Below are 26,130 nucleotides of genomic sequence, written 5' to 3' on the forward strand. Positions count from 1 at the left end.
TTAAAACAATTACATAAATGAGACAGGTGGTCTTTGAGCAATGTCTTAAAAAGGTTAAATGGAACCAAGGTGTTAATACCTAGCTCATGCTGCATAAAAACTAAATGCAGTTTTCCCTAGCTGAGTACGGACTCGAGGGATCTTTAAAGCCAACCTGCCAGTGTCTGGTAGGGGCTTGAATACCAGTCTAACAATGATGCAATATAGGCAGGAAGTTTCCCTGAATGTGCTTTATAAATAAATAAAAACAAATGCAAATCACGCCTTGCGGATAGAGAAGTCCATCCAACCTTTTCATAAAGAGTACAGTGGTGGGTACTGTAGGCTTCCTCTGTTATGAATCTAAGGGCTGAATGATAGACAGCATCCAGGGCCCTGAGAGATGTGACAGATGCGTGTCTATACACCACATCTCCGTAATCCAGAGCAGAGAGGACAATTGCCTCTATAATCCTTTTCCTACAGAAAATTGGGAAATTACTTTTGTTCCTAAATAAAAAACTTTATTTAGGAACAAGATCTTCTGTCTTAATTTGGCCACCAAGTTTTTAATGTGATAATTAAAAGTAAGCTTTTCATCTAGCCAAATTCCTAAATATTTGCATTCCGATACCCTCTCAATGGTAGAGCCCTTTAGGGTGGTTATGCACATGTCCTGATGACTGTTGCTTCTAGTTCTAGAGAACAGCATGAATTTGGTTTTCTGAGCATTTAGCACAAGTTTAAGATCAGTTAGAATATTTTGAAGGGCATTAAAATTAACCTGAAGCTGTTTCATGACATTTACATTTCCATTTACAGAGTCAGCAATACAATACAGAATAGTGTCATCCGCATACAGATGCACCTGACAATTAAGCAGGGGGACAATTGTATTGATAAAAATTGTAAAAAGAACTGGGCCTAAGACCGAGCCTTGCGGCACTCCCTTTGATATTAATATTGACTCAGACTGACTCATTCCAATTTTTACAGATTGGTGTCTACCATCTAAGTAACTCTTGAACCATGCACAAGCACCTGGAGTAAATCCCACTGATGAAAGTGTAAGCAGGAGCAAGGAATGGTCAACGGTGTCAAAAGCTTTAGAGAGGTCAACAAAGACAGCAGCACAGTGTTTTCTTTTGTCGAGCCCATTGACAATATCATTTACCACCAGGGTAGTAGCAGACACTGTGCTATGGTTGGGCCTAAAGCCAGATTGATGTGGGCTTAGAATAGAATTAATGTTTAGATATGTCTTTAATTGAGCATTCACCAAGGACTCGAGAATTTTAGACAGACAGGACAATTTAGATATTGGGCGATAATTATTAGGGTCAATCTTATCACCCCCGTATGCAGAGGTGTAACATGGGCAGCTTTCCAGAGCCCAGGCACAACTCCAGTAGTAATGGAGAGGTTAAAAATGTGAGTTAATGGCTCAGTAATCAGTGAAGCAGCCACTAACTGTCTTCCAAAAATTTTGAGGGATCAGAATATGATCTTGAGACCAGGTCCAGGAAGTAATCAGTTTTGGCCTTCCTCACTAAAGGTGTAAATTTGTTTCTTATCACCCTAAAATTGACCAAGTCTGATACATCTTTTGTTTGTTTAGCTAGGGCCCACGCTTTATTTCTTACAGAAAGTAAGGAAGATAGTTCAGTGGTGAACCAAGGGTGTGACCTATTTTTTACTCTCATCTTTTTAAAAGGCGCATGTCTATCCAAGACTGAAATGAATGACTTTGAGAAAAAGTCCAAGGCTAGGTCAGTGTCAGGAATTTCAGATGTTAGATGAATGTCACTATTATAAAGGTCATTCAAAAATTCTTGTTCATTGAAGTTTTTCTTGTTCCTCTTAACCACAATGAGAGAAGGCGTTTTCTTAAGGCAAGTGTCCCTCACACAGGCTATTGGACAGTGGTCACTTATCCCTAATTCAAATACACCAGTTTTGGTTATTTTACTAATCCTATTTGTGAAAATCAGATCAATGAGGGTTTGATAGATTATTTACATTGGGCCTTGTGGGTTTGTTGATTAGTTGGTCAAAATTCAGGCCAGAGAGAACTTCCTTGAGGTAACCAGAAGAGCTAGAGAGCCAGTCAAGATTATGTTGTTGTGTTGTGTTGAGTTGTGTTGTGTTGTGTTCCAGTGTGTATGTTGTTGTGTTGTGTTCCAGTGTGTATGTTGTTGTGTTGTGTTGAGTTGTGTTCCAGTGTTGTGTTGTGTTGAGTTGTGTTCCAGTGTTGTGTTGTGTTGAGTTGTGTTCCAGTGTTGTGTTGTGTCCCAGTGTGTATGTTGTTGAGTTGTGTTCCAGTGTTGTGTTGTGTTGAGTTGTGTCCCAGTGTGTATGTTGTTGTGTTCCAGTGTGTATGTTGTTGTGTTGTGTTCCAGTGTTGTGTTGTGTTGAGTTGTGTTCCAGTGTTGTGTTGTGTTCCAGTGTGTATGTTGTTGTGTTGTGTTGAGTTGTGTTCCAGTGTTGTGTTGAGTTGTGTTCCAGTGTTGTGTTGTGTTCCAGTGTGTATGTTGTTGTGTTGTGTTGAGTTGTGTTCCAGTGTTGTGTTGTGTTGAGTTGTGTTCCAGTGTTGTGTTGTGTTGAGTTGTGTTCCAGTGTTGTGTTGTGTTCCAGTGTGTATGTTGTTGTGTTGAGTTGTGTTCCAGTGTTGTGTTGAGTTGTGTTCCAGTGTTGTGTTGAGTTGTGTCCCAGTGTTGTGTTGTTGTGCGTCCTCCAGGGACACCTTCATCCTGTGTCTGGTGAACGGCGGCTCCAGCTTCGTGGCGGGCTTCGCCATCTTCTCGGTGCTGGGCTTCATGTCCTACGAGCAGGGCGTGGCCATCTCCCAGGTGGCCGCCACCGGTACGCCAAAACAACCACAAAGCTCCATACAGCACAAGATAACAAACTCACAATACAGAGCAACACACCACAACACACATGATGTCAATCACTTCATTTGAAGGCCCTGTTCTGGATCGAGCCTCACGATGACCCAGAGCTCCTCACCGCGGTCCTCGTGACAGGAGAGCCACAAAGTCCTCTAACCAATAGTCAACGTTGAAGCATGGTGGTTTATGTATTCTACCAATTCATCATAATTAGGGGTGCACGATAAGTCGATAAGTCTGATATCATGACGAATAGCCCCGATAACATAGCCTCTATAAGTTCAGTGCGCCGCTCCCACTAACGCTAAATTAAAGGTCTTATCGTAACCCTAAAAGTACACATCATACAATCAATTACAATACATGAGTTCACAGCTGCACACGGATATAGAAAATGTTTTTATTAGGTGCCAAGCACAAAGTGCGAGGCAACCTATTGTAATTGTTAGTTTTATTATTATTCCGCCACGTTTGACTTACACAGCCTAGACTGCTCGCACGCTTTTTATGAAACTTACTACAGCTGTAGAGGCTGAGTCAAGATTAACAGAGAGCAAATATCACACTGATTGGCCTAAAGGTGGCGCTATAGCAACAGTCCAAAAATGCAAAATTTGAACAAGCATATCTCGTAAACGCTTTAACTTACAGTCATGAACCTATGACTTCCGTCGAAAAGATTTGCCGCCATCTTGAATTTTGTTTAAAACACTCAATTCCCTAAGGATCCTAGGTTTTTTTACTTAGAAAAAAATGCTTTGGCACATATCATCTATGGACCAATGTCTTTAATCTGACATAAAATAAAGTCTGTAAAATAAAGAATAAAGCACCCAGGAGCCATTGACTTTTAAAAAGGGTGTGGTTTAAAACACGAAGTTAAATGAGAGTTAAATGCTCATATCAACATCAAGTTGGACTCCTATGATCTTGACCCCAATACAAAAGTTGTTCAGAATCAAATTCTGAACAAGGTAAACGCAACATATTTTCAAATGGGGTGTGGCATCGAAATGGGCGTGGCCTGTCACTAAAATCACCACAGTTCATAGACGCAATGTTTGATTTGAGCAGGACCGACTTAGTGGCTGTTGGGGCCCAAAGTTCCAACTGCTCAAGTAAAATTAAGTTGATTGACAAAACAACATGGCCGCCAGAGGCTAAAAAACACAAAAAAGAGTTCATTGCTCATATCAACATCAAGTTGGACTCCTATGATGTTGACTCCAAAACAAAAGTTGTGGATCCCTAAGGTTTTTTTTACTTAGACAAAAGTCCTTCGGCACATATCATCTATGGACCAATGTCTTTAATCTGACTAAAATAGAGTCTGTAAAATAAAGAATAAAGCACCCAGGAGCCATTGACTTCTAAAAGGGGTGTGGTTTAAACCGCAAAAAGAGTTAAATGCTCATATCAAATTGGACTCCTATGATCTTGACTCCAACACAAAAGTTGTTCAGAATCAAATTCTGAACAAGACAAAGTCAACATATTTTCAAATAGGGCAACTTAGTGGCTGTTGGGGACCAAAGTTTCAACTGCTCAAGTGAAACAAAGTTGATTGACACGATAGCCTATCACCAGATCTAAGCTGAGGCTATTCCAAAACGGTCAGTTATGTTATTTTTAAGGTTGGCAAGGAAATGGTTCCAAGGGACAATTGATGGTAGCTTCCAAAGAAGTACCTTTACATTCCACCTATGTTTTCATTAGAGAAAGGTATTCATTCAGGATTCCTGATGGACAGGTTGGTTGCTCTTAGTAAGCAGAGAACCATTCTGCCCCAGCCATTGCCAATTTAGCCCACACTGATATGCTTTGGCTTGTTCTCTACCGGGTAGGATATTTTAAACTTCGAACTCTCCAACCAAATGTGTTACAACTATCGCTAATCGAAACAGCTATGCAAATCTATACGGTTAGAAACTCCAGAATACGCTGATCATCCTGATCACATTTTGGATCAGTTTTCCCCAAAAAACACTAACCAGTGTTGCAAGATTGGGCTGTTCCCCTCCCAATTGGGCTACTTTCACTTTAGGCAGACATGAAACTTTGTTCACACATGCATATCCTCATGCTGAACAAATATGTCTCAAGAACCTAGTGAGTTTATTTGGATAGATTTGCAACTATTTTGAACTATGTTAAAAACACTCAATTCCCTAAGGATCCTAGGTTTTTTGACGTACGGTCATGAAAGTTTGTTCGCCCATCACCAGATCCAAGCTGAGGCTATTCCAGCGTTGTCAACTCTTTATGGTCTGCGTCACGGTCTTAATGGTTAGGGTTAGCGTTAGGGTTAGGTTTAGGGTTAGGGTTAGTCTTAGTCTGTCAGGTCTGTCAGGATCTTCATGGTCTGCGTCAGGGTTTTAATGGCCTGTCAGGGTCTTGATGGTTTATTGGTCAGCTTATGCTTGGCACCGTAAAATGCTGCTCGCAGCTTTAATTATTATTATTATTCCGCCGCGTTTGCATTACACAGCCTAAACCGCTCGCATGCTTTTTATGAAACTTACTACAGCTGTAGAGACTGAGTCAAGATTAACAGAGAGCAAATATCACACTGATTGGCTGAGTCAAGATTAACAGAGAGCAAATATCACACTGATTGGCCTAAAGGTGGCGCTATAGCAACAGTCCAAAAAATGCAAAATTTGAACAAGCATATCTCGTAAACGCTTTAACTTACAGTCATGAAACTTTGACCTCACATGCATATCCTCATGCTGAACAAATATGCCTCAAGAACCTATGACTTCCGTCAAAGATTTGCCGCCATCTTGAATTTTGTTAAAAACACTCAATTCCCTAAGAATCCTAGGTTTATTTACTTAGACAAAAATCCTTTGGCACATATCATCTATGGACCAATGTCTTTAATCTGACATGAAAGAAAGTCTGTAAAATAAAGAATAAAGCACCCAGGAGCCATTGACTTTTAAAAGAGGTGCGGTTTAAAACGTGAAAAGAATTAAATGCTCATATCAACATCAAGTTGGACTCCTATGATCTTGACTCCAATACAAAAAATTTTCGAAATCAAATTCACACACTTTTGCCTGTTAACACACGCACACACGCCACACATCCAATTTCTCACGGCAAAAAAAAAAAAAAAAGCCGAGACGCGTTTGTTCCTTTCCAAACTCCCAGACGGTAGAGTGAGACAGCAGGGAGAAACTACCTCTAGACCCCCCCCCCGTCAACAATTGCTGCAATTGCTTGGCTGTGACTGTCAGTTATGTTCTTTGTAAGGTGTAGCGAGGAAAGTACCAGTACATTCCACCTAGGATTGCTTTTGCTATATTTATAACTTCAGGATACCTGTTGGACAGGTTGGTTTCTTTTAGTAAGCAGAGAACCATTCTGCCAGCCTAGAAATCTAGACGCCCCTAGCGGCAGCAAATTTAATTTGCAGCCAGGGTCGTCTAGCAACTCAGGCTTAACATAACAACGACTGCGTTGCGACGGTTCCATGTGAAGTCCGTGCAGTCAATCATCACCAAACTTGTGTACTTAAAGAAGCATAGGTCGAGGTTAACCAGGCTAAAGTTCATCAAAATAGGACGATAGGGGGAGCTAAAGCGATCAATTGCAAACTTTAAAGACTCATAGCTTCTCAGCCTTTTGACGTACCATCATGAAAGTTTGTTCGCCCATCACCAGATCCAAGCTGAGGCTATTCCAGCGTTGTCAACCGAATGCAAACAAAAAATTTATTAATTGTATTCGTCAGGGTCTTATGGTCTGCGTCAGGGTTTTAATTGCCTTTCAGAGTCTTAATGGTTTATTGGTCGGGATTAGGCTTGGCACCGTAAAATGCTGCTTGCAGCTTTAATTATTATTATGTTACACCTTTCCTGCTGTCGGCTCCCAGACCGTAGTCGAGGAGCACAGGGGAGACGTTCCCTCCAGGGTCGATGTTCTCTCGGGGGTAACGGCAGTGGGTCTGCTTATAGGTCGGAATGAAGCGGCCGCCGATGATTGACAGGCTGGGTACTTTATTCTCAGTTTCACTAACTTTACACGTTTGCACAGACACAACCGTTCATTACTTCACTGAACTGACACACGCTACCACTCGCTCTCCTCGCTCGTCCACTCACTGCCACTCCCGCGCACACACATGCGCTAACTCGCATAACACTTATTGTTGACACCAGTTAGCTGTAGGGATGTCACGATACCAAATATTTAGAAGTCGGTACCAATACCAGTGAAAATCCACGATTCTCGATACCATTTCGATACCACGGCAAAAAACAAAAATAAAACAATAAATCCCATGTACTTTGTCACGATACCAGAAATTTAGTAGTCGATACCAATACCAGTGAAATTCCACGATTCTCGATACCCAATTCGATACCACGGTCAAAAACAAAACAATAAATCCCATGTACTTTATTTATTAAAAACATTTAAACATTCCAAAAAACAGTGGCACTGGCATGTAGCCTTCAAGTAATTAATAAAAATAAACCACTATTAACATTACAAAAAAAGAACAGTGGCAGTAGTGTTCAAGTAATAATAATTTAAAAAATAATAATACGCGCTGAAAGCAGGCAGTCATGCAGCTATGCGGCTGGCGTTTACACTTGCGTGCATGGCGGGGTTTAAAACATAACTTCCAACCTAATATTAAGTAATATAACGCAGGTGCGCAAGGCAGCCACAGGAGACGCCAACATTGTTTTCAACTGCTCGGTACCGCGCCGTATTAATTAACCAAGTTTTGAAAAGAAAAAGTATTTGAAGCGAATAAGCAACGCTGTTTTTGATTTGTTTATTTGGTTTTGAACGAATAATTTTGGATGCATGCATCGGCTTTGAGTTGGTTTGTTTACTTTGAAATTGCATACGCTCGCAACACACACGCACACGCGCACACGCACGCACACATTCACCGCCGCACCTACTACAACCTGCCGATCTTCAATCAAAACAACATCATGTAAGTGATGCCGAACGCAGTCGTACCATGCGTGTTTAGAAGCGCAACATTGAAACGGGTCCCGTCTGAAACAGTCGCGCGGCGCAGCGTTCCAAACGCAAAGTACTTCCAGACGCGACTCTTGTTATTCTTTTTATCGACGAGTCGAGGCGGAGCCGTCGCACTCGCTGCAGCTGCCGTCTTCCATGTTCCCGTGTAGGTGTATATGCTGCCCACGTGACGTCCAGAGGAATTGCGTCCTCGGTACCTACGGTACCTACGGTACTAAGAAAAACGAGTACCGTCACGTTTTTTTAATTTTGGTATCGACTTGGTACCGAAGTATCGGTTCTCGTGACATCCCTAGTTAGCTGAACATTATAGGGTCCCGTCCTTCCACTCCCTGTTTTCTCAGTTAAACACAGAAATCAACTACATTTGTCCCAGTGTTTGTTAGATGTGAAATGAAGCCAAAAAATACGCTCTCTTACTCCGGTAACGCAGTCGTTTGCGACGCCTTTCTTGTTCGTTGTTTCTTCTATTTGTCTGTGACTCCAATGCTCCGATCTTTCATCGATCGATGCGGATGTTGTGGATGCAGTGGAATATATGATGCATCGCTGCAGCAACATTTAACATGATCGCGAGGAGTTCTGCCCCTTCTGCCTCCGTTGCTGTCTGCGGTCAGACCAAAACACACCTGAGTGACAGGAGCCGTACTGTGAACCTCGACCCTACGTCATATCCCGCCCCTTGCAGCCCGCCCCCCTAAACCCCCCGTTGATTCTACTGATGTCTGAGCGACTACGTCATGATCTTAGGTCATGATCTTATGTATGGATATGTGTGTGTGTGTGTTATCGGTTATTGGTGTCGGCCTTTAGGAGCTGAAAGTTATCGGTTATCGGTATTGTGCATCCCTAATCAAAATGATTCGTTTGACTGACAAAAAGGCTAAAGCTATGATGTGTTGCGTAAGAGTTGATTCAATATTTTCTACTCTACTGCCTAAAGGGCAAACGAGTGGGCGGACCCGGCAGAGAACAGAAGTTACACGCCACGTGGACCAGCGCTGCACGCTGAGTGACGGTCGTCCTCTTTAACGCTCCTCCGTCATGTGATCACGTGTCCCTCCCTCCCAGGACCCGGGCTGGCGTTCATCGCCTACCCCCGGGCGGTGGCCCTGATGCCCTTCCCCCAGCTGTGGTCCGTGTGCTTCTTCATCATGGTCATCCTGCTGGGAGCGGACACTCAGGTGAGCTGCTTCTGGAGCCTCCTCCAGACACGCTGGGGGGGCTCAGCGGGTGGAGCTCTGGGTGGAGCTCTGGGTGGGTCACTACCCGGGTTTGATTCCTGGTCCTTTGCTGTGTGTCCTCCCCTCTCTCTGCCGTACCTTCCTGTCTGCCTCACTCCTGTCTGCCTCACTCCTGTCTGTCTCACTCCTGTCTGTCTCACTCCTCTGTCTCATTCCTCTCTGTCTCACTCCTGTCTGTCTCACTCCTCTGTCTCATTCCTCTCTGTCTCACTCCTGTATGTCTCACTCCTGTATGTCTCACTCCTCTGTCTCCCTCCTGTCTGTCTCACTCCTCTGTCTCACTCCTCTGTCTCACTCCTCTCTGTCTCACTCCTCTCTGTCTCACTCCTCTCTGTCTCACTCCCCTCTGTCTCACTCCTCTCTGTCTCACTCCTGTCTGTCTCACTCCCCTCTGTCTCACTCCTCTCTGTCTCACTCCTCTCTGTCTCACTCCTGTCTGTCCCGCTCCTCTCTGTCTCACTCCTGTCTGTCTCACTTGTCTCACTCCCCTCTGTCTCACTCCACTCTGTCTCACTCTTGTCTGGCTCACTCCTCTCTGTCTCACTCCTGTCTGTCTCACTCCTGTCTGTCCCGCTCCTCTCTGAGATTGACGAGCCCTGCTCCTGGTGACAGTGATTGACGAGCCCTGCTCCTGGTGACAGTGATTGACGGCCCTGTGTGTGTCAGTTTGTGAGCCTGGAGTGTCTGATGACGTCGGTGACGGACATGTTCCCCAGCGTGTTCCGGAGAGGCCTCCGGAGAGAGCTGCTGCTCTTCTGCATCTGCAGCGTGTGTCTACTGCTGGGGCTGCTGCTGGTGACCGAGGTACACGCACGCACGCACGCACGCACGCACGCACACGCACGCATACGCACGCACGCACGCACGCACACACGCACACACGCACGCACGCACGCATACGCACACACGCACGCACGCACGCACGCACGCACGCACGCATACGCACACACGCACACATACGCACACGCACGCACGCACGCACACACGCACACACGCACACATACGCACACGCACGCACGCACGCACGCACGCACGCACGCACGCACGCACGCACGCATACGCACACGCACGCACACACGCATACGCACGCACGCACGCACGCACGCACGCACGCACGCACACGCATACGCACGCACGCACGCGCTAGAGATGCGCGGATGGGCTATTATTTCATCCGTAACCGAATCACAAAACGCATCATCCGTCCTCCGTCCCTCCGCACCAACGCTTTTGACCAATGGTCAAAACCGCCCGCCGCCCGCCGCCCGCCGGCCGTCTGTAGGTCTACAGGCGACGGGCGGCGCTGCTGAGGCTATAAAGCCTCCATGTTAAAGAAACGCCGGCTCCAGACCATTAATTCCGATATTCGCTGCAAGTCAGCCGCACAACAGTGCAACATGCAAGTTCACATTTTTAATGGTACATAATTAACAACCCCACAACTGTTGTTTGCCTTGCAAATCAAGACTATTCAGAGCTAGAAGTTGAACTTGTTGTGAACATCTCGTTGACCAATGCCACTTCTGAGTCAAATCACTCCATCATCTCTTTGAAACTCCTTATTCCACGAGTGGTAGGCTACAACGACTGGTAGGCTACAACGACTGGTAGGCTACAACGACTGGTAGGCTACAATGACTGGTAGGCTACAACGACTGGTAGGCTACAATGACTGGTAGGCTACAACGACTGGTAGGCTACAACGACTGGTAGGCTACAACGACTGGTAGGCTACAAAGACCGGCTGGTTTCTAGTTCTCCCTCTTTGATGGCTGCCTGTGCAGCCGTCTCCGACAGTAACCAGAGCAGCATGCGTACACGCGACCAGGCCAAATTACTGCCTGATGAAAATTAGACTATTTCAAAGTGTTCTCGTTTTTTCGGATGTAGGTAACAATATATAACAATACTAAACAATGTATATGTATATATATTTTTATTTTTAATTTGATCGGTAAAACCGCCACCCGCCCGAATTTAATTAAAATAAAAAAAATGTTCACGTCATCAGGGCCCGATCCGCGACCGCGCATCTCTAACGCACACACACACGCACACACACACACACACACACGCACACACGCACACACACCGTCCACCTGCCTTCAGCCACCTCACCCTGTTTCAACTCTTGACTCATCACAAGTTGTGTGTGCGTGTGTGTGCGTGCGCGTGTGTGTGTGTGCGTGTGTGCGCGTGTGTGTGTGTGTGCGTGCGTGTGTGCGCGCATGTGTGCATGTGCGTGAGTGCGTGTGTGTGCGCGCATGTGTGTGTGTGTGTGTGTGTGTGTGTGTGCGTGCGCGTGTGTGCGTGTGTGTGCGTGTGCATGCGTGCATGTGCGTGCGTGCGTGTGTGTGTGCGTGTGCATGTGCCTGTGTGTGTGTCTCTCTGCAGGGAGGCCTGTACTTCCTGCAGCTCTTTGATCACTACGTCTGTAGTGGCAACAACCTCCTCCTGCTGTCTGTCTGCCAGTCGGTGGCCATCGGCTGGATCTACGGTGCGTCCCCGTTGTGTCATTGATACTAACTATTTCCATTTTTGAGGTTAATAATTTGTGTATTTCTTAGTATTTGTGTATTTCTTAGTTTCAGACGGACAGAAACATGTCCGTCTCTATAAAGTTCTCCAGTGGGAAAGCCCGTAAAGCCGATGTGTACCGGGTCCTCAGTCAACACCGCTCTGTGCCCCGCTGGGTGTGATAAGGTTTATGATGTGTAGGTCAGCGTGCTTCCCCTTTCTTCTTCCTCATTTCTGACACTGTGCTCATGGCGCTGTCAGGCAGCAACGCAGTACAGCCTGCTGCAGGGGGGCGGTCAGGGCCAACCTGTTAGCTGGTTAGTAACGTAGTACAGCCGTCAGGGCCAACCTGTTACCTGGTTAGTAACGCAGTACAGCCTGCTGAAGGGTCAACCCGTGAGATAACTGGTTGTGGCTCTGTCTGAGAATACGTCGCTGGTGGTACTTTAGTGAGAATACGTACCTGGTGGTACTTTAGTGAGAATACGTAGCTGGTGGTACTTTAGTGAGAATACGTAGCTGGTGGTACTTTAGTGAGAATACGTACCTGGTGGTACTTTAGTGAGAATACGTACCTGGTGGTACTTTAGTGAGAATACGTACCTGGTGGTACTTTAGTGAGAATACGTACCTGGTGGTACTTTAGTGAGAATACGTACCTGGCGGTACTTTAGTGAGAATACGTAGCTGGTGGTACTTTAGTGAGAATACGTAGAGGGTAGTACTTTAGTGAGAATACGTCGCTGGTGGTACTTTAGTGAGAATACGTCGCTGGTGGTACTTTAGTGAGAGGATTATTTCGGGCTCCACTTGCCATGTTGACCTAATGTGATATAGAACTTTTAAAACTATTGCCGTAGCCTTCCAGATATGCGCTGGCGGTGCTAATGTGCTATCCGCTATGCAAACAGAACTCAACCAGACTACTGTAATGAATTAATGCCCTTAAATATGACTACTTTAATGCCTTTGTACGTGTAATGTTCGTTTCCCTGGGTAAAGGGACATTAGCACCCCCTATTGCCTATTGGATATTACTGCGGGGAGGACGGTCCTCCCCATTGACTCCCATTCATTTCTCGGGCACTACTGGAACCAACGAACCCGCTCAGTCGTACGCCTCGTTTCCACCGAGCGCGGCGCTGCTGTTCGTTGCGGTGCAGTGCGGCTCTGTTCGCTCATATTGGCTTTCACCGCCAAAAGTTGGGCAATGTCCCGAAATAAACGCGCTGAGTCTACCTATTTTTCGACACTCCTCCGTTGGGTTACCAAGCCGTCTGAAAGGGTGGCGAAAACATGGAGATACACTCGCCGTTATTCTGTACTTTAAAAATATCCCGTTTGGTATGACCAGGTCACTGGTATCTTTGACACAAACAGCGAGGAGGATTGACTTGATCTATAAATGAAGTCCCTCAATCTTATTTGGCTTAACACCACGACCAACATTCTGAAACATCCATTAACATCCACATTTGCCTCAAACATATTGAGGCAAATTGATGATATTGTGGAAAGGATGTTTATTCAGAGCATGATGCATTTTAAATGGCATCACTTTTGGTCTTGATTGTTGATTGGTGTCTTAATTTTTCTTGAAACAATTGTAGCTGAAAATAAACACCCAAATTACAACCAATAGCTTCAGTCATTGAGGGCAAAAATAGGCCCAATGATAGGCCCAGATTTTTTTATTTAGTTTTACAAATCAAGAGTAGGCCTGATTTGACTAAGTGGCCTTGCATCCTTTCCTTCTGCCCTTGTAGTCCAAGACATGCTGCCCACCAGCTTTCAAAGTGCAATGCTGCCACTGGTGGATTTGTATTTTCTTCACATAATTATCCCTCCCTGCTATTTCGTAGTTCACCAAAACACCCTGAAACCACTTGAGTCTCACATACTTATGCCACCATGCGCCACTAACAGAGCAAGCAGGCCGATGGCAACGAAGCGCGCAGTCCTTCCTCCCTCACATTAAAAACCACCAGCCGCCACTGGTGTACGTGTGTGTGTTGAGGGGGCTTTGTAAAGTTGTTCACTGCATACAGAAGTGAGAGTCATCTGTATATCGTCTGGTCTTTCAATGGTCTTGTGGTAAAGTGGCGGTACAATGAATATTGTGTTCAATGACTAGACGCCTCCTTTTTCTGTGGCTAAAAAAGTTCAAGCTAGGAGCTCTTCCGCATTATCGTCCTACTGGTCTGGGCCCATTAGACCAGTAGCATCTACTGGTCTGGGCCCAGTATACCAGTAGCATCTACTGGTCTGGGCCCAGTATACCAGTAGCATCTACTGGTCTGGGCCCAGTATACCAGTAGCATCTACTGGTCTGGGCCCATTAGACCAGTAGCATCTACTGGTCTGGGTCCAGTATACCAGTAGCATCTACTGGTCTAATGGGCCATTATACCAGTAACATATACTGGTCTGGGCCCATTAGACCAGTAACATATACTGGTCTAATGGGCCATTAGACCAGTAACATATACTGGTCTGGGCCCATTAGACCAGTAGCATCTACTGGTCTGGGCCCATTAGACCAGTAGCATCTACTGGTCTGGGTCCATTAGACCAGTAGCATCTACTGGTCTGGGCCCAGTATACCAGTAGCATCTACTGGTCTGGGCCCAGTATACCAGTAGCATCTACTGGTCTGGGTCCATTAGACCAGTAGCATCTACTGGTCTGGGTCCATTAGACCAGTAGCATCTACTGGTCTGGGTCCATTAGACCAGTAGCATCTACTGGTCTGGGTCCATTAGACCAGTAGCATCTACTGGTCTGGGTCCATTAGACCAGTAGCATCTTGCCAAGCAATGCTTGCAATGCAAGCAAAAGTACTGTTCTAGAAAAATGATGTGCTTGTGTGCTTGTGTGCATGTGTATGCATGTGTGTGTGTGTGTGTGTGTGCGTGTGCATGTGCGTGTGCGTGTGCGTGTGCGTGTGCGTGTGTGTGTGTGCGCGTGTGTGTGTATTTGCGTGTGTGTGCATGTGTGTGTCTGCTTCCCACGATCAGATCTCAACCACTTTATTGAGCAACAACCAAAGCAGCTCATACACTTCAGGACAAGCGGAGCTTTGTGTGTCTGCTGATGAGTCAAAGCGCCCCCACCTGTGGTGTAACCTGAAGCTGTTCTGCAGGTGCTGACAACTTCTATGATGACATTGAGGACATGATCGGCTATCGCCCGTGGCCGCTCATGAAGTACTGCTGGCTGTATGTGACGCCTGCAGTCTGCCTGGTGAGCCCTGGTCCCCCCTGGTCCCCCCCGCTGGTCCCCCCTGGTCCCGCTGGTCCCCCCCGCTGGTCCCCCCTGGTCCCGCTGGTCCCCCCTGGTCCCCCCCGCTGGTCCCCACTGGTCCCGCTGGTCCCCCCTGGTCCCACTGGTCCCCCCCCCTGGTCCCCCCCGCTGGTCCCCCCTGGTCCCCCTGGTCCCCCCCGCTGGTCCCCCCTGGTCCCGCTGGTCCCCCCTGGTCCCCCCCGCTGGTCCCCACTGGTCCCGCTGGTCCCCCCTGGTCCCACTGGTCCCCCCCCCTGGTCCCCCCCGCTGGTCCCCCCTGGTCCCCCTGGTCCCCCCCGCTGGTCCCCCCTGGTCCCACTGGTCCCCCCCGCTGGTCCCCCCTGGTCCCACTGGTCCCCCCCGCTGGTCCCACTGGTCCCCCCCGCTGGTCCCCCCTGGTCCCACTGGTCCCCCCCGCTGGTCCCACTGGTCCCCCCTGGTCCCCCTGGTCCCGCTGGTCCCACTGGTCCCGCTGGTCCCCCCTGGTCCCGCTGGTCCCCCCTGGTCCCACTGGTCCCCCCCGCTGGTCCCACTGGTCCCCCCTGGTCCCACTGGTCCCCCCCCCTGGCCCCACTGGTCCCCCCCGCTGGTCCCCACTGGTCCCGCTGGTCCCCCCTGGTCCCACTGGTCCCCCCCCCTGGTCCCCCCCGCTGGTCCCCCCTGGTCCCCCTGGTCCCCCCCGCTGGTCCCCCCTGGTCCCACTGGTCCCCCCCGCTGGTCCCCCCTGGTCCCACTGGTCCCCCCCGCTGGTCCCACTGGTCCCCCCCGCTGGTCCCCCCTGGTCCCACTGGTCCCCCCCGCTGGTCCCACTGGTCCCCCCTGGTCCCCCTGGTCCCGCTGGTCCCACTGGTCCCGCTGGTCCCCCCTGGTCCCGCTGGTCCCCCCTGGTCCCACTGGTCCCCCCCGCTGGTCCCACTGGTCCCCCCTGGTCCCACTGGTCCCCCCCCCTGGCCCCACTGGTCCCCCCCGCTGGTCCCCACTGGTCCCGCTGGTCCCCCCTGGTCCCACTGGTCCCCCCCCCTGGTCCCCCCCGCTGGTCCCCCCTGGTCCCCCTGGTCCCCCCCGCTGGTCCCACTGGTCCCCCCCGCTGGTCCCCCCTGGTCCCACTGGTCCCCCTGGTCCCACTGGTCCCCCCCCCTGGTCCCCCCTGGTCCCCCTGGTCCCCCCCCCTGGTCCCACTGGTCCCCCCCGCTGGTCCCACTGGTCCCACTGGTCCCCCCTGGTCCCACTGGTCCCACTGGTCCCCCCTGGTCCCACTGGTCCCCCCCGCTGGTCCCCCCTGGTCCCACTGGTCCCCCCCGCTGGTCCCCCCTGGTCCCCCTGGTCCCACTGGTCCCACTGGTCCCCCCTGGTCCCACTGGTCCCACTGGTCCCCCCTGGTCCCACTGGTCCCCCCCGCTGGTCCCCCCTGGTCCCCCTGGTCCCCCCCGCTGGTCCCCCCTGGTCCCACTGGTCCCCCCCGCTGGTCCCCCCTGGTCCCACTGGTCCCCCCCGCTGGTCCCACTGGTCCCCCCTGGTCCCACTGGTCCCCCCCCCTGGCCCCCTGGTCCCCCTGGCCCCCTGGCCCCCCCTGGCCCCCCCTGCCCCCTGGCCCCTGGCCCCCCCTGGCCCCCTCTGCCCCCTGGCCCCTGCCCCCCGGCCCCTGCCCCCCTGGTCCCCCCTGGCCCCTGGCCCCCTGGCCCCCGGCCCCCCCTGGCCCCTGGCCCCTGCCCCCCTGGCCCCTGCCCCCTGGCCCCTGGCCCCCTGGCCCCTGCCCCCTGGCCCCTGGCCCCCTGGCCCCTGGCCCCTGGCCCCCCGGCCCCCCCTGGCCCCTGGCCCCTGCCCCCCTGGCCCCTGGCCCCTGGCCCCTGCCCCCTGGCCCCTGGCCCCCCCTGCCCCCTGCCCCCTGGCCCCCTGGCCCCTGGCCCCTGGCCCCCCCTGCCCCCTGCCCCCTGGCCCCTGGCCCCTGGCCCCCCCTGGCCCCTGGCCCCCTGGCCCCTGGCCCCCTGGCCCCTGGCCCCCGGCCCCCCCTGGCCCCTGCCCCCTGGCCCCTGGCCCCTGGCCCCTGGCCCCCGGCCCCCCCTGGCCCCTGGCCCCTGGCCCCGGTAGGGAGTGAGGACCGCTGGAGCCTCCAGACACTTCCTAAATCTGTAGACAACAGAGCTTTGTATTTGTAGAGTCATGAATCACAAACAATATTCCTCATACAAATGAGATTTCAAACGGTACGTGGCACATGCAGTTGTTGAACATGTTACAGTGCAACATGTTGGTTACAGCGTTGGTTTTAACTCAATCCTTTCCCTCCTAACATGAGATGTTTTGCTGTGACCTAGGGCACCTTCATCTTCTCAGTGTTGATGTACCAGCCCCTGAAGTTCAACAAGACCTACGTGTACCCGGACTGGGCCTACGCGCTGGGCTGGAGCCTGGGCCTCTTCTGCGTGTTCCTGGTGCCGCTCTGGATGGTCTTCAAAGTGTCCACCATGAAGGGCCACCTGGTCCAGGTACGTCCCCCTGGACCCTCTGTACCGTAGACCAGCGCCACTCAAATGTAGTCTGATATATAGGAGGTGTTTCTAACGTACAGACATGTAACCCTGTCCTAGCAGCGCCACCAAATGAAACGATTAACCCTAAAAAAGCATGATCTGAGATCTTCAAAGCCACACAAGGCGGCAGCGATGGTGTACTGTAATAACATCTACCATGGAGGGATGTACTGTAATAACATCTACCATGGAGGGATGTGCTGTAATAACATCTACCATGGAGGGATGTACTGTAATAACATCTACCATGGAGGGATGTACTGTAATAACATCTACCATGGTGGGATGTACTGTAATAACATCTACCATGGAGGGATGTACTGTAATAACATCTACCATGGAGGGATGTACTTACTGTAATAACATCTACCATGGAGGGATGTACTGTAATAACATCTACCATGGAGGGATGTACTTACTGTAATAACATCTACCATGGAGGGATGTACTGTAATAACATCTACCATGGAGGGATGTACTGTAATAACATCTACCATGGAGGGATGTACTGTAATAACATCTAGACCTGACCTTGACCTTTGACCACCAAGAGTTTGACGGGCTTCCTTCCCTGCCCGTCTTATCGCCCCCCCAGAGAATCAAACAGCTGTGCGTCCCTGAGAACAACAACCCGGGCAAGAAGCGCTCGTCGTCGGAGCAGTGCCCCCTGGACCCGGACAACCACCTGCTGCCGGGCCCCCGGGGCGGCGGCCGGGAGCTGGGGCCCCTGGACGCAGACCTGCCCGTATGACCCCCCCCCCCCCCCCCCACCCCACCCCCGCGCTCTGGAAGCACGCCCTTATTTTGTAAGCTATGCATTTTAGAAATGAACCAATAAGAGTCCTATGATAAAAGCCGCTGTTGTATTAAAGGGAGACGGGGTGTTGGGCGTAGGCTTCTCCCCGGGCTGGGACCTCCGTCGTTTATCTAGACAAACCTCTTCCCGTCTTTTCTTTTTTCACTTCTGAATCGATACAAATACATGATTTACCTCAAGTGCAGCGGGTGATGCTAGGTGTGTGTTGCTTTGTCGGTCAGGTGATGAAACGCTCTGGAGCTGGGAGGCGTTCCCCGTGATGTGGATCGATTGTAGCGGTCCGTTATCACTACGATAGGAACGGTTCCCAGGGGCGTTCCCGCCTTCAGAGCTGTGTGTGTCCTTTATGAGCTTGTTTACGTCAGTGGTGAAGGGTCTGTTCCTCCTTTAATTACAACCCTCGTTGCTTTCGTTGTTTTAGTTGTATGCTTGCACCGACATTCCTAACATACTGCCTTCATTTTTGAGTCGGCAGTTTGGAATTGAACCATTCGGTGGACAACTTTAATAAAACTAAAAGTTAAAGAATACATTCAACATTCTTAATCCATCTGATTTGATAACGGTCGTCAAACACTAGATTAAACTACGTTTAGCGTTAGAACCTCAACCTACGCATGCATGTCCATCGATGAACCCCCGATAGCCCTACAGCCGTTAGCCCTAGTGAGGCGTGGTACGTATCATTACACTTACAGGTCAAGACACTAACGTGTGTTACTAGTGAACCTTCCAATAACTGTCATGCCGTTTGAGTTCTATTTATTAAAGAGTAAGTTTGGTTCATCGGTGTGTGATGGTCACATGGTTCGGGTTATCCAAATATCTTCAGATATACTGTGTGAATTTATCCTCTTGCTGTCGAGCTTGTAAAACACACTTTGTTTTACAATGTGTGACAACACAGGTATGCACAGCATGTCACAAGTGACACATGACCGGTTTTAACACGAGGCCTTATCAGGACCGCTGTCTGCCTCCACATGATGAAGTACCCGCCGGCCGGCTCTCTGGACCCAGCAGCCCTGACCGGCGTCCGGGCGTCGCTCAGCTCACCAGTCAGTCACACCATGTTGGGCTCCTCTGTGAACACGCCCACACACTGACGCTGCTTACCCTCCACCACACACACACACACATCAACCTCTCTGTCTGACCATGGATCCACATGCATGTAAACAAAAACATTTATTTCAGTATTTTTAAAATGTAGAAAACAAAGTCATTCAATCGGTGACGGCCGCCCTCAGGATCTTGATGTCATCGGCGGGCCGGTCCTGGGCGTTCGTCTCCACCATTCCGATGCGGTTGACCACGCCCATGCCTTGCCGCACTCGCCCAAAGATGGTGTGCTTCCCGTCCAACCACTGGGTCTCTCCCAGCGTGAGGAAGAACTGGCTGCCGTTGGTGTTGGGCCCGGCGTTGGCCATGGCCAGGATCCCCGCCCCTTTAGGAGCAGATTCACAACGCATTAAGAGGTCAGCGCGGGTGTCCTTTTATATAAGACGCTACATTTTAAATTTATAACAGAAAGGATTTATAGTCTATAATCTTTCGTGGCTCAGAATTATTGCAAATTGTAGTTTGCGTTACGACTGAACCGCAGGAAGTCGGGCCTGCTGTTTCTGCGCCCGATGCGGTGGTGATGTAAGAGTTACTGATCCAGTCTCAAACACAAACAGAACTCGTGCGTTGTGTGAAAACGGAGCGTGTCCATCGTGTTAAAAGAGCGACAGGTGGTGATGCAGAGAAACCTCGACCAATTCACCTCCTTCACTGTACCAATAGATTAAACAATACGACGGCAGAACCAATGAGAAGGCCTTACCTGAGAACTTGAGTTCCGAATGGATCTCGTCTTCAAACTGTTTGCCAAAGATGGAGGCACCGCCCCGCCCTGAAGAGAGGAACAAGGCCGTCAATGGAGGAGAACACTCCGTCAACAGAACACTCAGTCAACAGAGAACACTCCGGAACAGAGGAGAACACTCAGTCAACAGAGAACACTCCGGAACAGAGGAGAACACTCAGTCAACAGAGAACACTCCGGAACAGAGGAGAACACTCAGTCAACAGAGAACACTCCGTCAACAGAGAACACTCCGGAACAGAGGAGAACACTCCGGAACAGAGGAGAACACTCCGGAACAGAGGAGAACACTCCGGAACAGAGGAGAACACTCCGGAACAGCCATGCTGTTTCAGGAGAACAAGCGTGTGAAAAGGACTCGTGTTGAGTTAGTCAGTAAAATCCATTTTAACCTCATGATGTTCTTTCCTACAAGCAACCCAGCATGAAGCCGTCGATTGTTTACCTCAGCGAGATGTGGGTATACTGTAGGATGACGGTAACCGCGTACAAACAACGTTCAATGATTCACAGCAAAGCGCTCAACAGCTCAATTCATTGTTACACACGTTTCTGACTTCTTTGACAGTCAAATTATCTGCAGACAAACTGCTCACGCCGTACCAACAAAATAAACAAATAAAGAACAAACGTGCATTTTATAAAAATACAAATACACCTAGAACGACAGAAGTACTTTATTACATATAAGTACTTAGATTTCTTATTGCACACAAGAGTAAATAGACTTGGTTCCTCAACAGCAACAATACAAGATAAAGTACAAATATGTCAAAGAATAAGTAACGGCATAGATCACAATAATAAATAAAATAAAGTTAGTAATAATAAGAAACTAAGACAGTGGTAATAAGTAATATTGAGTAATGAGGTAGTAAAGGGTTACATGTAAAGTAAATCATTTGATCTGCTGCATTTACCTGCAGGTGTTAGTTAGACTAGTTGAGGTAAGCCCCCTGCGGGTGTCAGTTAGACTAGTTAAGGTCAGCCCCCTGCGGGGACTAGTTAAGGTCACCTGTGCCGGTGGGGTCCCCCCCCTGCACCATGAAGTCCTTGATGATGCGGTGGAAGCGCGTGTTGCTGTAGTAGCCTCTCTTCGCCAGCTCCGCGAAGTTCTTGCAGGTTTTCGGAGCGTGCTTCCAGTACAGCTCCAGCACTATGGCGCCCATCCTGAAACACAAGAGACACCGGCCGTCACCTCACGGAGAGCCGACAAGAGACACCAGCCGTCACCTCACGGAGAGCCGACAAGAGACACCGGCCGTCACCTCACGGAGAGCCGACAAGAGACACCAGCCGTCACCTCACGGAGAGCCGACAAGAGACACCGGCCGTCACCTCACGGAGAGCCGACAAGAGACACCGGCCGTCACCTCACGGAGAGCCGACGAGAGACACCACCCGTTACCCGTTCCTCTAACCGGATCCCGCCTCCTCTGACCGGATCCCGCCTCCTCTAACCGGATCCCGCCTTGCTTCTTCAAATGAAGCCGCACTAGCAGAAACACATATATATATACACACACACACACTATATATCTATGATATATCCACTATATATCTATGATCAGGAGCCCGTGAGGTACAGACCACCCCACTGCACCAAGGCGTCAGGAGGAACTGTTCACATGAACACATCGCTGTGACTGTAATGCTAAGGAGGTTAGCATCCGTCACGCCGCCGGGACGTACGTGGTCTCTATGGTGACGGTGGGGGGCCGCCACGTGTCGGGCGGGATCCCGGACATCTCAGCCTGCAGCCGGTCCGAAGGGGACTCGGACAGAACCTTCTCTCGGAAAGGGGGCTTCTTACGAACACGTTGATGATTGCAGAAGCTATCACCGGCCGGCCAGCAGTAGCCTGATGTTCTGCTTCTTCTGTTGGCTCGACAACTGAAGCTGGTCCTCACCACCGCCCTCCAGTGGACACACAATGTAAAACCATTACACCACCGCCCTCCAGTGGACACACAATGTAAAACCATTACACCACCGCCCTCCAGTGGACACACAATGTAAAACCAATACACCACCGCCCTCCAGTGGACACACAATGTAAAACCATTACACCACCGCCCTCCAGTGGACACACAATGTAAAACCAATACACCACCGCCCTCCAGTGGTCACACAATGTAAAACCATTACACCACCGCCCTCCAGTGGACACACAATGTAAAACCATTACAAGCGTCACAGGGGTGATTCTAGGGTCACACCATTCGGGTGTTTGCAGTGCTTTGCAAAAGTGTTCAACCCTCCTGCTAAATCACAGATTTCCCTGGATGAATACATTTATATTTTTATATATATATGATATTTAAATGTACAGCAATAATACTGATGAATAATGAACTAATGGGTTCCTATTAAGTAACATGCATCTGTGAGGGTTTGACAGCCGCTGGACCCCAGAGCAGAACACAAAGCAGGCTGGGGTTGGAGTGTGAACCAGGAGCGGAGTGGTGATGAGGCCGGGGGCAGGCAGGGGAGAGAAGCAGGCAGGCTGGAGGTGTTGATCAACAGAACTACAGGCAGAAGGAGATAAACGACTAGTGTTATAAAACACTGGAGCCAGGTACGAGTGTTTACCACTGAGGTTCACAGTACTACCTGGCGACGACTGAAGGGTACACTGCAGGTGTATGTGAAGGCGAGTTGATGAGCTGATGCAGACACAGCACAGAGACAGACAGGCGCGGTGTGGCAGACAGACAGGGGGTGTGGCAGACAGACAGGCGGTGTGGCAGACAGACAGGGGGTGTGGCAGACAGACAGGGGGTGTGGCAGACAGACAGGGGGTGTGGCAGACAGACAGGGGGTGTGGCAGACAGACAGGGGGTGTGGCAGACAGACAGGCGGTGTGGCAGACAGACAGGGGGTGTGGCAGACAGACAGGGGGTGTGGCAGACAGACAGGGGGAGAACTCAGCACAGCTCAGGCTATGACAGCATCTACTCAAAATACAAAATAAACCAACTGCAGTTGTCCAATTGCGGAGCATAGTCAAACTATGGCTTTAATCGGATTAAGCTGTGCATGTAAACGTACTGCGTCACTACGTTTAACGACAAAATGATGTCGTTCCTCCCCGCCCACCTCCTCCTCCTCTAGAGCAGAGTGAACCAGGAGCACCTCCTCCTCCTCTAGAACAGAGTGAACCAGGAGCACCTCCTCCTCCTCTAGAACAGAGTGAACCAGGAGCACCTCCTCCTCCTCTAGAGCAGAGTGAACCAGGAGCACCTCCTCCTCCTCTAGAGCAGAGTGAACCAGGAGCACCTCCTCCTCCTCTAGAGCAGAGTGAACCAGGAGCACCTCCTCCTCCTCTAGAACAGAGTGAACCAGGAGCACCTCCTCCTCCACTAGAACAGAGTGAACCAGGAGCACCTCCTCCTCCTCTAGAACAGAGTGAACCAGGAGCACCTCCTCCTCTAGAACAGAGTGAACCAGGAGCACCTCCTCCTCCACTAGAACAGAGTGAACCAGGAGCACCTCCTCCTCCTCTAGAACAGAGTGAACCAGGAGCACCTCCTCCTCCTCTAGAGCAGAGTGAACCAGGAGCACCTCCTCCTCTAGAACAGAGTGAACCAGGAGCACCTCCTCCTCCTCTAGAACAGAGTGAACCAGGAGCACCTCCTCCTCCTCTAGAACAGAGTGAACCAGGAGCACCTCCTCCTCCTCTAGAACAGAGTGAACCAGGAGCACCTCCTCCTCCACTAGAACAGAGTGAACCAGGAGCACCTCCTCCTCCACTAGAACAGAGTGAACCAGGAGCACCTCCTCCTCCTCTAGAACAGAGTGAACCAGGAGCACCTCCTCCTCCTCTAGAACAGAGTGAACCAGGAGCACCTCCTCCTCCTCTAGAACAGAGTGAACCAGGAGCACCTCCTCCTCCACTAGAACAGAGTGAACCAGGAGCACCTCCTCCTCCTCTAGAGCAGAGTGAACCAGGAGCACCTCCTCCTCCTCTAGAACAGAGTGAACCAGGAGCACCTCCTCCTCCTCTAGAACAGAGTGAACCAGGAGCACCTCCTCCTCCTCTAGAGCAGAGTGAACCAGGAGCACCTCCTCCTCCTCTAGAACAGAGTGAACCAGGAGCACCTCCTCCTCCTCTAGAACAGAGTGAACCAGGAGCACCTCCTCCTCCACTAGAACAGAGTGAACCAGGAGCACCTCCTCCTCCACTAGAACAGAGTGAACCAGGAGCACCTCCTCCTCCTCTAGAACAGAGTGAACCAGGAGCACCTCCTCCTCCACTAGAACAGAGTGAACCAGGAGCACCTCCTCCTCCACTAGAACAGAGTGAACCAGGAGCACCACCTCCTCCTCTAGAACAGAGTGAACCAGGAGCACCTCCTCCTCCTCTAGAACAGAGTGAACCAGCAGCACCACCTCCTCCTCCTCTAGAACAGAGTGAACCAGGAGCACCTCCTCCTCCTCTAGAACAGAGTGAACCAGGAGCACCACAGAATTCTATTCACCAAAACCGCCTCACAGGGCAGTCACTGCACCAGTGACCACCGCTTTAATGATCTGATATGGGCCAGACTCTGAAAGCTGTTCATCATGACGAATGGTACATGTATAACAAGTTTCATGCCTGTTAAGTATGTCACCTATAGTTCATTCTGGCCCATCCTTGTTATCCCTAACTCAATTCACGAGTTCTACTAGCCTGCCAATTTGTATAACTTATATATAGATATAAATAGAAATCTTATATCTTAATCTTAATTTCGTACAATTTCGGAAGTGGATGGTCGCTCTTGAGGTCATCGTTGCCTTGTTGTAAAACACACAATACAATCTTAACCGATTCAAGGCTTATGTCCTGCACATACGTTCTCGTCGATCCCTTCCTTCCATTTGACGTGATCAACGTTATAACGTGATCAACGTTATAACGTGATCAACGTTATAATGTGATCACGTTATAACGTTGATCACGTTATAACGTGATCTACGGCGTCGTGATCCGCCGGTCGCTGGAGCCGCTTCAAGGAGGCGCCGCTCGTGGAGCTGAGGGCGACCACAGCCTGAAGAACGGCATCAAGAAGAAGCTGTTGGTGCTTTGCCCCAAACATCCTAGAAAGCGTTTCAAATTCGGAGTTTGGAATGTAAATATGATAGATATTGGAAGCAGTTGCCAAAGTCCAATTTTCTTCAACAGCACATCGTAAAGAATTGATGCGGCTCCGAATTCGGAAACATGTTTTTTATCTTATCTCTGTGATGTACTCTTTATAACCGTATATACTGATGTGTTTTTCCCTTCCACCAGCTCTTGAACTGATCAAGGAGGTTGTTGCTAAGCTTACAGTGATGAGATTTGGTTTGAATGGAAAGCATGATCCACAGTTCACGTTTCCTGATAACCCTGACCTCTACATCGCACCAGATGCCAAACTCTATAAAGCTTTGTTCAGGATTACCAAGGCACATTCCTTTATCTCCAGTTATAGCATGAATTCAGTTGTAGATTTAACCAGATGTAGAGCAGCTGGATATACACAATCAAATATTTAAAATGGAAGTACTTCCCAAATGATTTGCCGCAGGGTCTTTACATAGCTATGCAATGAAGCATGTGGCATATACACACTGTGAAATGCAGGGTTATGTTTCAGGGTTGATTTGCGATACATTTTGTGGTGTAAAACCTCTGCCATGTTACTTTTATAAACCCTACTGCTCACCCAAAGAGTACAAGAATTATTCCATAATTATTGTGTTGGGAGAAGATCCGTTTCAACACGTCCATGTGTTATGTTATCCGTCTGGGCTGTCATTGAGGATCAATGTGACCAGGACCACCGGCAGGCCTGGACCCGCCTCCCTGGAAGACCTCCAGGACCACCAGGCCTGGACCCGCCTCACTGGAAGACCTCCAGGACCACCAGGCCTGGACCCGCCTCACTGGGAGCCCAGACCTCCAGGTGGCAGGAGATGAGCTGACAGTCACCACCCGTCCCAAGGGTATAGCCCC

At 49.9% G+C, this 26,130-nt stretch overlaps 2 protein-coding genes across 2 annotated transcripts in view; one reads left to right on the top strand and one right to left on the bottom strand.

Annotated features, from left to right (window-relative positions):
- slc6a11a (solute carrier family 6 member 11a) overlaps nt 1-19,129 on the top strand; it is a 31,182-nt gene extending 12,053 nt beyond the window's left edge. Inside the window, exons 9-15 of the mRNA XM_084464017.1 lie at nt 2,717-2,841; nt 8,955-9,067; nt 9,794-9,931; nt 11,522-11,624; nt 14,787-14,887; nt 17,242-17,412; nt 18,053-19,129. Coding sequence (XP_084320143.1) covers nt 2,717-2,841; nt 8,955-9,067; nt 9,794-9,931; nt 11,522-11,624; nt 14,787-14,887; nt 17,242-17,412; nt 18,053-18,208 — 907 coding nt within the window. The 3' untranslated portion in view covers nt 18,209-19,129. The remainder of the gene's footprint in view (nt 1-2,716; nt 2,842-8,954; nt 9,068-9,793; nt 9,932-11,521; nt 11,625-14,786; nt 14,888-17,241; nt 17,413-18,052) is intronic.
- Nucleotides 19,130-19,449: 320 nt separating this feature from the next.
- On the bottom strand, nt 19,450-22,012 carry ppil1 (peptidylprolyl isomerase (cyclophilin)-like 1). Its single transcript, XM_084463894.1, has 4 exons — nt 21,837-22,012; nt 21,160-21,314; nt 20,103-20,171; nt 19,450-19,721 (listed from the first exon to the last, which is right to left on the bottom strand). Exons 1-4 carry the CDS (start codon nt 21,890-21,892, stop codon nt 19,501-19,503), a joined length of 501 nt encoding a protein of 166 aa, XP_084320020.1. The 5' UTR covers nt 21,893-22,012; the 3' UTR covers nt 19,450-19,500.
- Nucleotides 22,013-26,130: the final 4,118 nt, after the last annotated feature.

This window comes from Micromesistius poutassou, assembly GCF_964030765.1.
Source record: "Micromesistius poutassou genome assembly, chromosome: 2".
Taxonomy (NCBI): Eukaryota; Metazoa; Chordata; class Actinopteri; order Gadiformes; family Gadidae; genus Micromesistius; species Micromesistius poutassou.